Raw genomic sequence first — 16,323 nt, 5'->3', positions numbered from 1 at the left:
TTATTTTATAAACTGCTTCATAAAATAATTATAAACTCTATATCTATATAGAATACACCTTTTCTTGAATTGTAAAAAATAAAATTTTAATATTCAGCTACATATGTAAAACACTTAGAAGCAACACAATAATGAAGAAATTATAATTCCAACTTTCTGTGCTTTTGAATGAATCTAATATTTCTTCTATGCTCCAATCCTATTATGCCCTATTTCCAGAAATGCAGTGAGATAAACTGAGGACTGGCAATGTGGCTCAATAGGAGAGGACTTGCCTAGCATGCATGAGGCCCTGATCTGATCGCTCGCACGGAAAAAAGAAAAAGAGAAAGGCATGGAGATACAATGGACTAGTAATTATACAATACAGGTGCTAATGGAAATCTGACAAAAGTCCAGATTTCCCTTAGCTCCTTTGTTAATTTAAATATTGAGTTGAGAAAGCTACAGTATCCACTTAATAAAAATAAACTGGATTTAACATCTGATACTAAGGATGCTAGTATGTTGAATAAAGAGGTAAAACTGCTATCTACATCAAATTTCTGAGCTAAAAGTTCAATATACAATTAAGGGCTTTCCTGTCTTCTCCAGAGGCAACCTCAATTACAGAATTTTTAGCTTCATATGTTAATTTAATTCAACCTGAGTACTGATAAAATGTCCTTCAGTTAGGAGCAGAGGAGGAAAAAGAAATTAAAATCTCCATTTTACATATGGAAATCAATTTCAAATACATCCAATCTCAAGGAACATTGAGATGAAGAGATTCCTAACTTACAATCTCTCCTACTCTGGCAGTTTAAATTATAGATTGACACAGAACATCAAATTCCTATAATTATTTTTGCTGAGTATTGTTTTAAACATCCAAGATTAATTAAGAGTTATCAACACAAACCAGTATTTCATGCAAAAGTGTCATTTATGACAAATTACTTCGTACTGTATGAAATTAATTTCCTTAAAAAATAGCCACTATGTGCTGAAAACAGTACTATGTTGACTATTTTCTATATATACAAGTTTCTAGAACATACTAACTATAAAGTACAGAAAACAATCAACCATATATAACAAGGCAGATTGTGTTTTTTCACTTCCTCAATTGCCTTATCAAAAGTTATTTATCTTTAAAGGAAAATATTTGGGCTCACTATTTTTTTTTTTTTTTTTTTTTTTTAGTTGTGGATGGACACAATTTATTTGTTTTTATGTGGTGCTGAGAATTGAACCCAGTACCTCAGATGTGGGCAAAAACTGCTCTACTACTGAACCACATAAAGTAAGAAGTTTGCTGTACCACATGCCTCCAATAATGTGGCACCTTACTAGAGGCCCAAAGCATGGGGTCACTCAATAATTTTATTTTACTGATAATTATTGATTTATTTATAAAACTCAGATATCCTATTTAGCAAGTATTGAAGACTATAGAGACTACAGAAGACTTCTACTTGAGAAAGTAATTTCATGAAATTATCTACTTCACCTTGTAGCAAAACAAATGAATAAATACAGTACAGAACTATGATGAATAATAAATATTACAGTAATCACTGACATGTGGCTAAGCAGCACTTAAAATATGGCTAGTCCCAATCAGCAAAACACACTTCTAGATTTCGAGTAATTAGTACAGAAGAATATAAACTATCTCAATAATTTTTTTACATTGACTACATGTTGAAATAACAATATTTTGGATATATTGAGTTAAATAAAATATATTACTAAAATTATTTTCATCTGCTTATTTTTATTTTTTAATGTGGGTGATAGAAAATTTTAAAATTACATACATGGCTTAGATTATTTTTCTATCCTACAGCACTGCTTATAGAAACAGCATACTCAATTATACGTTAATATCAATCCCACATTAAATTATGATGACATTAGAGATAACATGTCTACTATATTATCACAAGGTTCCTGAGTTTAAATCACACAGACCTGCACTCTTAAAAACAAGACCAAAAATGACCTATTATAATCATTTTCATCATCTTCTTTATACTGGCAACTGCAGTAAACTTAGGTTAGATATGAGTCTGCAAACTGACAAAAAGGATTTTTTGGAGTGATGGAAATGTCCTAAAACTGGAATCTAGTTTTAGCTGCATAACTCTATAAATATATTTTTTTAAATTATTCAATTATAGACTTAACATGGATAAACTGTAGATTATGCAACTTTATCTCAATAAGCTGTTTTTTAATAAGCAGTACACAGCTGGAGCTCAGCAGATCTAAAATAATCTAAAATATCACCTAGTAGCTGCTTATAAATTTCTAAAGTTAAACAAAGATCAAGGCTTCATGCACCTGAACCACTATATACTTTTGTGCTTTTCTGTGGCCTGCCTGCATGTAATTATTTCCAGGGCTCACTTTATCCCATATTATGCCCCCCCACCCCCCACCAAAAAAAGGAAAAAGAAATGAAATAATAGAAATAGTAATAATAGCATATTAAGAATTGACATTGAACATTGAGATTCAATACATGTACATGTATACAAACCTATATATACATACAAGATTTACAAAGACACATAGAGTGGGCTCAGGTTCTCAACTTAAAAGTAAACTAGGTGGATAGTTCAATAGCCAAATAATCATTTGAAATAAAAAAAAAAAATCATTAAAGAATGATGACTTAAGACAACCATAGAAACAAAGGACCTATAATAGTTCATTCTAATCAATACAAAATGTCTGTGTCTATGAATATATTTGTTATAGTTTTAGACAAAAGTGATATCAGAGTTGTGAATGTTTACATATTTATGTTACAGTTTATAGTGCTTTGAATTGAGTAATACTTCTAAAATTGAAACATGTACATTCACTGATCCTGATTTCCTAGAGATGACTCTGTTGATGATTACTAGATACCACCAGCCATTTCACACAACCCGGACTATTGCTCAATCAGCATAGTATACCCAACACATATTTGGCAGTTGTTTTACATTATCACATTCATGCATAAATGCTCTCAGACTCCCAAAACAAATGCACACAGTGACACAATTGTGTTTTAAAGATATTACAAAAGAATGTTAACTAGATATCAAAACTAAATTGTATTTGAATTATATCTGCAGTTACTATTCTTTTCTCATTTTTGGTCTCTTTAATACTTAAAGTAGTGCAAGTTCAATTGACAATGAAGTCTGTCTTATAAAATATAAAGAAAGGCTTTTTTTTCTTTTGTTCAAGACATTGGCAAACTAATAGAAAACACCAAAAGGAAAAGACTAACATTTACCTTCAAAAAAATTAAAATTCTACAAATGTTCATAAAGCTCTTAAATAGTATGAAAACATGAAGTTTGTGCCTCATCTAATTTCTAAGCAATCAAAATATTCACACTGAGGCACTATTCAATTTATGTGAACAGTCTAGGCCAAAGAACTGTACTTACTTCTTTATGCATTTCTGTCACACTCTCCATTCCTAGACACACTATCATACCAAACAATGGACAAACGAAAATGTAATAATAATATGCAATGATTATTAATTATTATTACCAATTATTACATTAATATTATGTAATAATAACAATAATCTCTTTTATACAGAAAATTAATTTAGGAATAAAATAAAACATTACGATACAAAAAGCATCCCAAATGTTTCTACAGGTTCTGCAGAAGAGAAAAATAGATGATCTTTAGAGGACTTGCAGCAGGAGGGAAAGAGCAGAGTCAGGGGTCACAGTACTGCAAGTGTGAACATATTATGCCTTTTGTAAGGCTTTCCGTAAATCACTGTAGAAGTTGGTTAAAGTGCTTGCCATGGCAGTATCCACCGCAGACTGAGGAATCATTCCACATAGATCTGTCTGAATATAGCCTGTCAAAAGACTTTGGTTTGGATTGTCTTTGAGTGGAACACAAAACCAACCACAGGGATGATTATATCCACGAACAAATTCAGGTCTCTTTTCACTCCAGTCAAGACTTATTCCTACAAGGCAATTTTAAAATAAAACTGTGAATAGCAATGACTGAATGTGTTTAAACTCTCATTTAAAAATATTACAAAATTTGTTTAAATATTTTTCTTCTCATCAATATAGGTGGAAATTAAAGCCCCAAGAGTGACCATGACAGAATGAAGAAGATAATTACTAAGGAGAATTCTCACAAGGGTTGGGTAGACAGGTAATAGGGAATGTTCTAATTCCTTCAAAACAGATGACATCATGTCATCCTGGTAACTTGTTAGAAACTTCAAATTTTGGCTGTGACAGTCAAGCTTCAAGGCATTAATAATCTAATCTATGGTACCACAACTATTTCTCACAGGCACTACTATATCTAACTTTGATACTGACTAGTTAAGCATAAACAAGTAGATGATTACCTATAACTGTAAATTCAAGTGTATACTATCCATAAAAAATATACGTATTTAGAAAAAAATACAAATATTTAAAAAATATATGTTTTTAGAAAACAGGAGCCTTCCAAGATTAGTATTTTAAATCATAAAAAGAAAAATACAATACAGTTCAAACAAAGAAAAATATTCTAACATATATCAAGTCTATTTTGTGTATGTGTGTGTATGTGTGTGTGTGTATGCGTGTGTGTACACATGCCAAGAAGACAGTATCTGAAACAGGTTTGGAAGGAAATCCATTTACTGAATTCCTTTCTCAGAGGCAGTCTAATGTGGATTCATTTCTGAAACTTGTTAACTAAAGGATACCAGATAACTGGGAACAAAAAATTATGAGAAAGACTTTTAAAAACCTTCTTATGTTGTTATTATACTCTCTAAGGTTTAGAATTTGAAAAAAAAAAATTACAAATGTTAATATTAACTATGAGGGCTGAAAATAAATCTCCATAAAGAAACAAAATTCCAGTCCAGAAAACTCAAATATATAAACCAAACTAAAGAAAGTACAGAACTTTGAGATAATTACCACAGGATAAAAGTCCGTCTTTATAGCCCACAGTGTAAGAGAAATCAACAAACTCTCTTGGGGAAATTATATTCCAAAGCTGACCAGCAGTAGTGTAACGCATCACACAACAATTCTTAAAAATTAAGAAAGATAAGACAGATATTACTACTACAGGAATATACACATATACATCATAATGTAATCTCCAATAAAAAACTAACATTCATTTAAAATATTTTACTATTACATGATAATTCTTAGAGTGACTTTAATAGGTGTAGATCCCTATTCTAAAACTCACTACTATTATACAGATAGAAATAAGATATTTAATTAGAGATTAATAATTAATTCCATTAGTGAGGAAATTAAATTCCTAATTAGGGGTATAGGCTGTTTTAGACTGCTGAAGATAAAAACTTACAAATATTTCAACTACAATATTACATTTTTAATTTAAACATAAATATATTAAGAAATGAATAAAGGCAGAAAAGAACAAGTTGTTTGGGATACACAGTTCTCTAATGCTTAAGGTAGCATTTTTACTTTGGTCTTTGATTTTGACTCAGGATTAATGAAAAAACAATATACATTTACCTAGAAACCTAAATATAATTGTGGTGTTTTCAGAAGTTCAGATTTTTGAACCTTAACTAAAGTTTTAAAATTCATGAAAAAGATTTTCTTAAGCAGTAAGGGTGGAGCTATTATAGAAAACAAACTTAGACTAATACCCCTTAATTAATATGAGGAAACTCAAATGTTTTTAAGAGTATCCTATTAGACACGCCTATTCTTAAAGCAATGGATAAAATGAATATGAATATAATTGTATACAAATGCTCATACTCCCATGCATGTACATGCTAGTACACACTTTCTCTCTCCCCTTTTCTCTCTCTTTCACACACACACACACATACACACACACACACAATCTGAAAGTAATGATTCTGAACAGATACCTCTTCAAAGTGCTCCAAAATATCCAGTGAAGTCATTAAACGGTCCCAATCCAAGCGACAGGGCCCTGGGCGTATATGGTCTATTACACTATTGACAATGTCATCTATAACACCTTGAGCTTTATAGCTGGAGATAGAAAATTAAAGTTAAATACAATTAGAATGAAAAATTTCAAGATGCCCTTACAGTTCAGAACTACCACTGAAAGTAGAAGTAAAAATTAATGCAAGTTTTTTAGAAAGGAGTAAATACCTAGGACTTTTCCGGTAAATTAAGTTCTACCAATTATTTTATTAAAAGTACCCTTTGTCCTCAAATCTAATTAGTCCTTTCATGTTATAATATAGTCAAAACTAGTCCACAGAACACTATAATACTTCCATTTAATTTGTATATTACTCTTTCTTCAGTTATCATTAAACATATCAGTCTGTGCATATTTTTACCCTAATTTTTACAAACTTTTTAATGAAAAGGTACAGAAAAATAGGCCAGTGAACACTGAAGAACTGACTCATGAATACACGGAACTTGACACACTTCAAAGGTAACAGTACACATCATTGGGAGAAAAGGTACTCTTCCATAAGCAATATTTAGATTCAACAAAAATTTTTATGAAGAAAATAAATTAGGATTCACACTTCACACCATACAAAATGATTAATTCTAGATAGATTAAATACTTCTGTGTAAAATGTAAAGCTTAGAGAAAAAATATACAAGATGATCTTTGTGACTTCAGAATACAGGGGGATTTCTTGAATATATAAGATTCACAAAAGTACAAATAATACAAAAGATCAGTTACAATTTTAAATGTGCACACCACACATAAAAAAATAATTTTTAAACTACTCATACACTTTGAGAAGATACCTGCAACACATATAAAAAGACACACAATTATTATAGAGGACACAGGAATGATTCCTATAATCCAGTGAGAAAAAGACAATCCAAACAAAAGATGGGCAAAAGGTATATTAAGATTGGCTTGAAATATCAATAAATATACAAAAGATGGCCAACTTCACTAGTAACCAAGTATATACTCATTTATACCGCTCAGATTAGCAGATTACAAATGTGACAGTGTTGAAAGGAGGAAGGTGAGAACTCTTAAAACTGCTACTTTAAGGAGCAATTTGGCAATGTCTAGTAAAGTTGGATGGAGTTCATCACTAAGACCCAGAGAAAATCACTTGTGTAAGGAAACATGAACCCAGAATCAACAATAACCTAAAAATCTATCAACAGACAAATTTGTAAACAAATAATATAAAGAACATATCAGATAATATGTTTTTATTTTTTTATGGACATATGAATGTGTGGTCAAGGTTTGAAACAGGAATTATACACACAGCTTCAGGAGAGTAGCTACCTTTGGGAGATGAAATATGGGATAGTTTGGTTTCAACTCTATCAGTAACTTATTTTTAAGCATCTGAAGCTGTTTAATTATTTTATAAAAGTCTCAAGCTAAACTTATCTCACTCATTCTAAATTTTCTCCTCCCTCTTATATTCTCTAAGTTGGGGTAGGCTGGGATGGGAAATAAACACAAAATAATCTAGTCACACAAATTAGAAATCTGGAATTCAACTCTGACTCTCCTTTTCTTTAAAATCTATTCCACAGCTAGAATGAATCAATCACTTTGATTTTATTAGAATGGTTTCCTACATATAAAGTACTTAGTACATTATCTTGCTCTCAACACGTTAGTTATCATCACCATCACCACTAGGCCCACCACTACCATCATTAAGTCTCTCTCACAGTCACTTGCTCTTTTCAACTTGCATGCCTTAGTTTGGGTATTCTGTGTCTACTCAAACTTTATCAGTTTCTACCTCTTCTGATCATATATTCTTTTAAGAATCTGAAAAAAGTCATAACTTTTCCTAGGAAAATATATATTGTTAGGAAATTTTGTATACAATATGAGAGGAACTTCTAGCCATGGATCCCAGGTAAAACCTCTTCTTAGAACTCTTCATGTTCACAGCATTATTTCAAAATCCTTTGAGCACCTAAGGAACAAATAGAGGAGTGTGCAGAGAGCAAGTGACACTGATTTCCTTACTTTAGAATCCAAAGCCTTTCTGGACACAAGTTCTCCTCACACCCATGCTTTATATTCTGGCTATACAAACACATTCCTAAATAATATTCTTTAAAAGGGTCTCTCATCTATGTTTAAGTAATAGATGCAATTTCCTCTGACTAGAATTTCAATCAGTTCTTCATTCCTTAAGAAACGTCTACTGTTCCTTTAAGTCTCAATTCAAATATTAGCTCCTCCATGAGGTCTTTCCAAATTTCCAAGCATAGTGTTCCCTTGGCACTTTTTATACTTTCCAACTTTTGCATACTTGTTTATAATGCTCAAACTCTACTTTTCTGGTCCTTGTTATAAATATTGTACAATTTGACTTTCTGGAAACATTAGTTATGGTATTATACTTTAGCATATTCTGAATATACTTAGTGGAGCCAGCAATTTCATTTTTATTAAAGGGTTGTGAATCCTAAGGATGTGAACATTCTACTTTGATTACACAAAGCAGCTGTCTCCACTGGATGTGAAAAACAATATATTTTTCTTAACGATAGGCATAATTCATCTATATGCAAAGACCAAAAACGAGAAATAATCTTCATAATGCTACTATCTAGAAGTGAACATCTGGTCACAAGAAAACATTTTTTAATAAAAACATATTTAAAATACTCATAATTATGCTACCTACCATTTAGTATTCTGCTTTATTCACTTTGTATTATAAGCATTTTCTTATGCTATTAAATAATATTTAAATACACAATTTTAAAGGCCAAATGATATTTTATCACAGAGGTTTCATAATTTAATCACTCCTACCATTGGTTTTTCAGGTTGTTTCATTTTTAAAAATCTAAATAATGTCATGATAAAATAGCAACTATTTATATCACTATTATCTTGCTGACGCTTTCTTCAAGATAAATTCTTAGAATACAGCATGTTATAGCACTGAGTCATGTACCCTAGGCTAAGAAATTAAGATTTTATCAGCCATCTGATATTATTTATGACTTCCTCACCACCAACTCAGTCCACAAAGGATAAGACATTTTTGAGGTTCTCAATCATAAGGAACCAATTTACTTTCCAGAAAGTTTACATTTTTTAAAGCAAAAGCCAAATTTTGTTAGCAATAATCATTTAGTGACAGTGTATACATAGAAGTTTAGTAATATCTTAAGAGTTACACAAAACTAAAAAATTTACTTACAGATACCCATTAAATTCTTCTGAAGGTTTTCTCCAAACTGTTACATCTTTCTAGAAAGATAAAAAACATTACTGTGATAATTACATAAATCACATAGGTGGAACGCTGGAATGAAATTTTATAAGTCAAAAACACTTGACTTTACATTAAAAAAAACTATTAAGTACATTTTTAGAGATGCATAAAAGTTATCTATGTCACAAAATGATCCATATTTGAATTTCTTCTGTATCACACTGTACTTAAAATTACAGACCTTCAAAAATATTTTTAGTGGCTTAATAATACTCAAACACAAGAAGACTCAGTGATGGGCCTATTCTAGTGGCCATTTTTATTTGCCTTATTTCTATCTTATCTATTTACTATGTACCTATTACTGATACTATGACATTAAGAACATTAAATATTTTATTCTAAATTGTTCACAACTTTTTAAAAATTAAACAATCCACATTTATTATGATTGTGTTATTTTGAATTAATTATTACATTTTCCCCCAATCAATTCCCAAGTAATTTTTAACATCAGAACAACTAAAGCACAGAATAACCAGGTCTATAAGAGTCTTGACTTCCAGGCTTGGTTCTGAGTGCACTTAGCCATGTCACATTTTGGGCAAGTTACTGGTAAAGATGAATACTAACTGACCACCCTTGAAGGCTTGTTCCCATATCTGAAACTATTTCAAACTATCAATTGCTATACTCCCTCAAATTACTAATAATAATACCCTATGTTGATTCAGAAAGCTCTTCTTAAGGCTCTGGTTGCCATGACCCTGCTCTCATGTTTAATATCTAAAATAAAAGCAGGGTAAGATTACTACTGATGTTTCTTTCTTTGTAAAATGATCCACAAACCCTATTTAAATAATTATCTGTCTTGCACATCCATTCCAAATATGATCTTTTATTTGTATTTTTCATATCATTTTGAAAGTCATCAACCGATTCATTGGATATACCCCAAACATAAGAAGTAACTGGATTAATTTACCGTTTTTTTTGCAACTCGCCATTTGTCATCTTCAATATTATGGTACTGGATAAGAGTGTTTTTGAGTCGACTTGAAAAAGAAGCAACATCAGGCAGGCCTTCCATATTTTTCTCTCTGTCACAGAGATCAAGATGAGCATCAGTAAATCCTGTAGTTTGATGCCAGGAAGTCGTAAATCTGGCTTCACAATAGATTGTCCTTGAAGAGCTATAAAAGATATCTATACCTGGCCCCCACCACAGATAAGCTAATCAGAATGAGAGTAGAACCAGGGCATGGGTTTTTTGAAAAAGCTCTTAACCCATAGCCAGGAATGAAAATCACAATTTTCTGACAGTTATTAAAACTGCCCATATAAAAAAATAAAAGGGGAAATGGAGGGAGCCAAAAGGGGGCATTGTCTCTCTTATATATGTGCTGCTTACATCCAAATACTAACCTTTAATCCTCATCTCTCTGGCAAGTTCCAGATCTGGAGGCCTACTTGGACTTTCAATCCTAAGGAGCATCTAAATTGGTATCAGTATTCCTCATGCTAATAATTTACTATTAAAATGGTAATTGAGCTCAGGTTCTCAAGTCAAAAAGCTTGAAATCATCCTTAATAGTAATAAAGAGATTCCTACTCATATCACCATACCCTGGGATTTTCTTTGTGTCCTTCAAACTGGACAAGCTTATCACAAGCTTTGGGTCTCTATACCTGTTATTTCTCTGCCTAGACTGCTAGATCCTAAATCTTAACCTATTAACAACAACTTAAGTTTAAACCTCCTGTCCTTAATATAGCCTTTTGCAAGTTACTATTATATATTTGATTTTCTTCATAGTGCCTATCACTATCTTAAATGAATTTGTTTATTTATAGGGATATTTTTCATCTCTTTTACCACTTTATACCCAACTCATGCAAGAGGGATCCTTGTCTGTCTTATTCATCACTACCTCCTATACACCTACATACTATGTGGCACACTACTAACAGACCCTTAGTGATATTATTGTTTTTCCTTCAAAACAAGATTTGGTATTACTTTGTCTTCTTTTGGTGCCAGAGCTTGATTTCTTAGTATTATTCCTATTTTACCCTATTTTATCTCTGTTCTTCCCATTCCTGTAAAAGACTGAAGGACAGAAAGTTTGGAGAAAAGCTACTCATTACAGAATCATGAAATTACTAAGATGGATGAACAACATGAAAAAATCTAAATAAAAATCTCAAGCCTCAAACCTCTAGGGAATAAGGCTGCAATTTTCAACTACAGATGCTACGACCATCAGATCCACCTTTGTTATATATTCTGTAGTAGTTGTTGCTGGTTTTACATATTAGATTTCAGGGCTCACTGCCAAATAGTCTGATTCAGTGGATCTATTCTGGGCTAGGACACAGAAATCTAGGTCTTTTAAAAGTTTCACTGATGATTCTGTCACCCAGCCAGGGTTGAGAACCACTCATCTAAAAACCAAAGGTGACAGGAATAAATCAAAGTTGTAGCCATTATTTAAGTAGCACAAAGTAAAGCGTACAAAGCATTAAAACTGGTAAATTTAAAAATTATATAGAAATATGAGAAAGTACGTGTAGAAAATTTAAGAATATAGAATTTAAGATCCATTTAAGTGATGTAAAATGTATAATATGTACATATCCTACCATACATAGAAAGTGGATGAGCTCATTTTAATTGTCTACCAGTCACGAATATATCCAATCTCCACTCAAGTGGCTGCCAACTTGACAATACAATGACTCTATTGAGGGCTATGTCAAATAAGCACAAATTCTTAGAGCACTTAGAACTTATAAAAGAAATTCATCTATTACTGTGATCATTATGATTAAACAACATTCTTTAAACCCAAAGGTCACTGCCATGTTCCTGTGGTTGGCAGATAAGAGTATTTTTTCAAAACTCCTTGATAGAAATCAGAGGTGATATAGAAATTATCATAAGCAAATGTATCTGTGCAGATCCAGCACAGAAAAAGCAAGCAATAAAAGCTGACAAGAAAAATGAGAATCTGGGAGCAGAATATATAGCTCAGTTGGTAGAGTGCTTGCCTTGCATGCACATAGACCCTGGGTTCAATCCCCAGCATATCTCTCTCTCTCACACACACACACACACACACACATACACACACACACACACACACACACACACACACACACACACAGAATCTGAAACTTAAAGGTGCTTGTCTTAGTAATTATTCCCCAACTTCCTTACAGAAACTCTGTATTATAATTATACACTATCTTTTCCCATTTAATTGTAAAACATTTGGGGGCAGGAAATGTAGCTTGTTATACTCCTATGTCTAGCATTCAGTTAGGAATCCAGTGAATTTTAAAAGGGAAAATGTACAGAGAATGAGCTGGTAATCTCATGTATGAAAAACCTCACGATATCTAATGTGTGCCCATTTACACTGATCATTATCGAGCTTCTGAATAACAAATTCTCATGACCAAAATGAAAATATAACAATTCTCAGAGGTCTACACTAAGTATTTACCAAGAATCTAGTATATTTGCTCTTAATGTTGACTAATTCCACCCTTTAAATAAACATTAACAGCAATAATAACAATTAAAGCATTAAAAACTTCTTATAGTTTCTTAAAAGGCTGGTGAAATGGAAGGTAGGAAGAGAAAAAAGTAACTATAAAATCAGGAAGCTTTCTTTTTAGTGCAAAGTATTTAAACAGGCGGTTAATTCTTGCATGGATTTATTTTCATCAAGAATAAATTTAAAACAAAACAAAGGTAACTATCTAAATTTCTATCTCTGTGTGAACAGACATGACTGAGCATCTCTCAAAATGTTGAACACCAAAGAGAGTGAATGGCACTGATGTTACCAACGCTTTGGTTCTCTCCTGATACAATAGAGCACTTTGGATTCCCTCTTACTATTTCAATCTTTTATTCCATTTCCTGACTTTATATCAGGAAATTCTCCAACTGTAACATATGTCAAACAGAATAGGCAACACTTAACCTTATTAGAATCTTATAATCTCCTTATAAGATTATATACTCTTGGCAAGTGTTGACTAACTTCCATCTCCACATCCTGTCCTTAAATTAACCTTTCTGTTTTATGTTTTCTATGTCCATGTTTTTGAATGACCATTAGTGATAACAGAAGATGCCATCATAGAGTCAGCAACCTTCTCAAGTTAAAAAGGTTCTTGAGGCCATCCAGTCTTGACCAATCCAACTCCAGTTATTATCCAATATATATATATATATATATATATATATATATATATATATATATATATATATGTATATATATATATATATGTCACAGTAAAATGGTCATAGGTTTCCTTCTAAATATAAAACAATAAAACACTTTTTCCTCAAATAAAAAGTAAATGCCATAAAGATCCATTTGTACTTACGAAGTATGACTAGGTTAGAATACACTTGTTAAAGAAGCTCAAGAATCAGAATTACTTAACCTTCCATTACTTAATTAACATGGTTTTTATGAATGTGAATAAATTCAATTTAACATACCATAGACTGTCCCCAATGAGTTGTGCAAACTAAGGGAAAACTAAGGCCTTGTGACCTGAGTTATATTTTCTAACATATAAGTTTCAGCATATGCTTCCTTTCCAATCAATCTTGATCTGGTAATTTGGCTTTTCAAACTCAGTCCTGTAGTTTCTCACTTTTTACACTGGTCTTTGCAGGAATTCACTAAATAAAGGAATGCAACCTGAAAGCGTACTTTTGCAGCGTGACTATGATCCTTTGTTTCAAGTGCTCACCTTAATTTATTAGCTTTTACAACACTTGCCATTTAAATTCTCATGCTATAACAGCTTTAATTTTTGAGTCCAGGTAAGTGTAAATCCTTAATGTTCTAATCCTTTATTTAAAATAGTAATTGCTAACATTTACTGATCACTTACTGTTCAATTTTTCTGGTTGTTTTACACTGTATTTCATTTAATCCTCATAAACAACCATAAGGGTTCATATTGACATTACTCCTATTTTACAGAATGGGAAAACAGCAACAGGGAGGTTAAGTCACTTGTCTAAGATCGTACAGCTAAATAAGTGAAGGAGTCCAAATTCCAACACAGGGTGTCTGAATTCTTGAAAAAATGATGCAAACTGATCACCAGCTGTAAGAGATTGAACATGAAAACCCTTACTCCGCAATGATTTTGTCAAATTTTGTCCTGGCTCCCATACCCCAAAATCTCAGGTAATCTTTCTCGAGGGCAAACTTAAGAAAATAAAAATAGGAACAGTTATTTTTTGAGGAATTATATGAGTTGATACCTACAGCATCGGACCTGGAAAATAGGAAGCACCGGGGAAATCATCTCCTTGAGCTTGGTGGGAGGGGACGGACCCTGCGCCAACGGTGCATCCACCAAGAACCAGGAAGCGCTGCGTCCTTCACAGAGCATGCCTTCAATAAAACCTTCACCACAGCCTGAGAAGCGTGATCGCTGCCGCCCCTCCCCCATTTAACAGATGAAGAAACTGAGACCTAGCTGGCGTCAAAAATCCTTAGACTGGCGGGCGGTCTCCCCTTCCTCTCCACGGTCCTGTTTTCCCTCTCACCTGTGAGGGCCACATCCCCCTGTACAGCAGGGTCCGCCATCCCCGATCTCCACCGCGGCCTCCCTCACCCCACCTCTAGAACAGCTCCGCACGCGGCAGGACGCCCCGGATGCTCCAGTCACCTTTCTCCCCGCGCCTGCTCCACGCCCGCCGCGGATCCCTACCTCTCCCCGCCAACACCAGAGGTTCTAGGGTGCAGCTCCGGTGCTCCAGGTAAACGCCGGACTCACCGCCTCCAGCAACACAGAGGAGTTCAGATCCGTTCAGTTTCCCAGGCGAGGCGCGGCTGGCAGCAGCCAATGGGAATCCAGTCCCTGCCAGTCGCAGCCAATTGGAAGGATCGAGCGCTTCAGGGCAAGGCGGGACGCTCCCCGCCAACTCCACCCCTGCTGGGACTTAGGTGCTCGGGGGACTAGTGGGACTTCTTGGTAGGAACGGTGTGTACTTGCTAGGATTGGCTGGCGTGGCAGCGTGTGGAGCGCTGATTGGTCACCGGGAAATGGAATGATTTCGCGTGGGTATGGGCTGGCCGCAGCCTTTTCCGAGTTCCTAGAGTGTCTGGGGTTGACTGTGGGCTTAGATGGGTCACCGCCTATGGTAGCCAATTAATTGCGAAAGAATTTGACAAGGCAGTTAATCTGTTGGGAGCAATAACGATCGCAAGGCCGAGAGAACAATGAGCGCGAGGGATAAACCTGGTCCAAATTCTTCTCTGTTGTGAAAATCCTAGGATCAGAGGGCTGCCTTACACCTACCTACAGGACCAAAAGTCCTGGATGTGCCCAAGCCGAAGGTGTGCAAAAGCAAGGATGACTCGCCCTCCAGCCTCCTCCTATCCTGACTTAAGTGTTGGAGTTGAAAGCGCTGGGAAGTAAAGCATTAAATAGTCACAGGCACAGTGACTTGATCACTAGTGAAACGGTCTTCTTGTCTTCAGATTAGAGAGTCAAAGGACAACTTTTGAAAGTAAAGAGGAGAGGGTGATGGTTGAATTTAGCAACCTTACAAAGATTTTCATCTACTTGAGTGTAGAAGCATGTTTTCCAGTGTGAAGGCACTTAATCTGCTAAGATTCTTGGCAATTCTGGTCAACTTTATCTTCATTATTTATATACAAAAGAATAATAATTTGTTTTATGATTGCATGTGAGATAGTAATGGAAAAGTTCTTTGTGTGTTTTAAAGCTCCATTGACTTGCTAGTTAAAAATTTTGAGTCAGTTATTGTGCTCCTTGTTTGGATAACTTGAGATAGTTAAGGGAAAGTGTATTTTTTTTTTATTTTTTAAATTTGTTTTACTTAGTTACACATGACAGTACAATGATCTTGACATATCATACATTTGAATCAGATGGGATATAATTTCTCATTTTTCTGAGTATACAGGTTGCAGTATACTGGTCATGCAGTCACCTATATACACACAGTAATAATAATGTTTGTTTCATTCTACTATCCTTCCTATCTCCCCATCCCCTTCCCTCCCCTCCCATCATTTCTGTCTACCTAATCTAGGGTAACGCTATTCTTTTTT

General features: G+C 33.8%; 1 protein-coding gene across 1 annotated transcript; it reads right to left on the bottom strand.

Moving 5' to 3' along the window:
- Positions 1-1,456: 1,456 nt before the first annotated feature.
- STARD4 (StAR related lipid transfer domain containing 4) lies at positions 1,457-15,129 on the bottom strand. Its single transcript, XM_081308112.1, has 6 exons — positions 14,954-15,129; positions 10,185-10,299; positions 9,185-9,234; positions 5,900-6,026; positions 4,950-5,064; positions 1,457-3,982 (listed from the first exon to the last, which is right to left on the bottom strand). Exons 2-6 carry the CDS (start codon positions 10,287-10,289, stop codon positions 3,753-3,755), a joined length of 627 nt encoding a protein of 208 aa, XP_081164238.1. The 5' UTR covers positions 10,290-10,299; positions 14,954-15,129; the 3' UTR covers positions 1,457-3,752.
- Positions 15,130-16,323: the final 1,194 nt, after the last annotated feature.

This window comes from Spermophilus citellus (genome assembly GCF_964194105.1).
Source record: "Spermophilus citellus genome assembly, chromosome: 1".
NCBI lineage: Eukaryota > Metazoa > Chordata > Mammalia > Rodentia > Sciuridae > Spermophilus > Spermophilus citellus.
The sequence above is the reverse complement of the archived record's forward strand: the minus strand, read 5'-3'. Positions and strand labels throughout refer to the sequence as shown.

Coding starts and splice junctions, on each gene's coding strand:
- STARD4 (XM_081308112.1), bottom strand. CDS start 10,289: ATGGAAGGCCTGCCTGATGTTGCTTCTTTTTCAAGTCGACTCAAAAAC. Junction 5,065..5,899: donor TTTTGGAGCACTTTGAAGAG/GTATCTGTTCAG, acceptor TTAATTTTTAAG/AATTGTTGTGTGATGCGTTA. Junction 3,983..4,949: donor AGACGGACTTTTATCCTGTG/GTAATTATCTCA, acceptor ATTGCCTTGTAG/GAATAAGTCTTGACTGGAGT.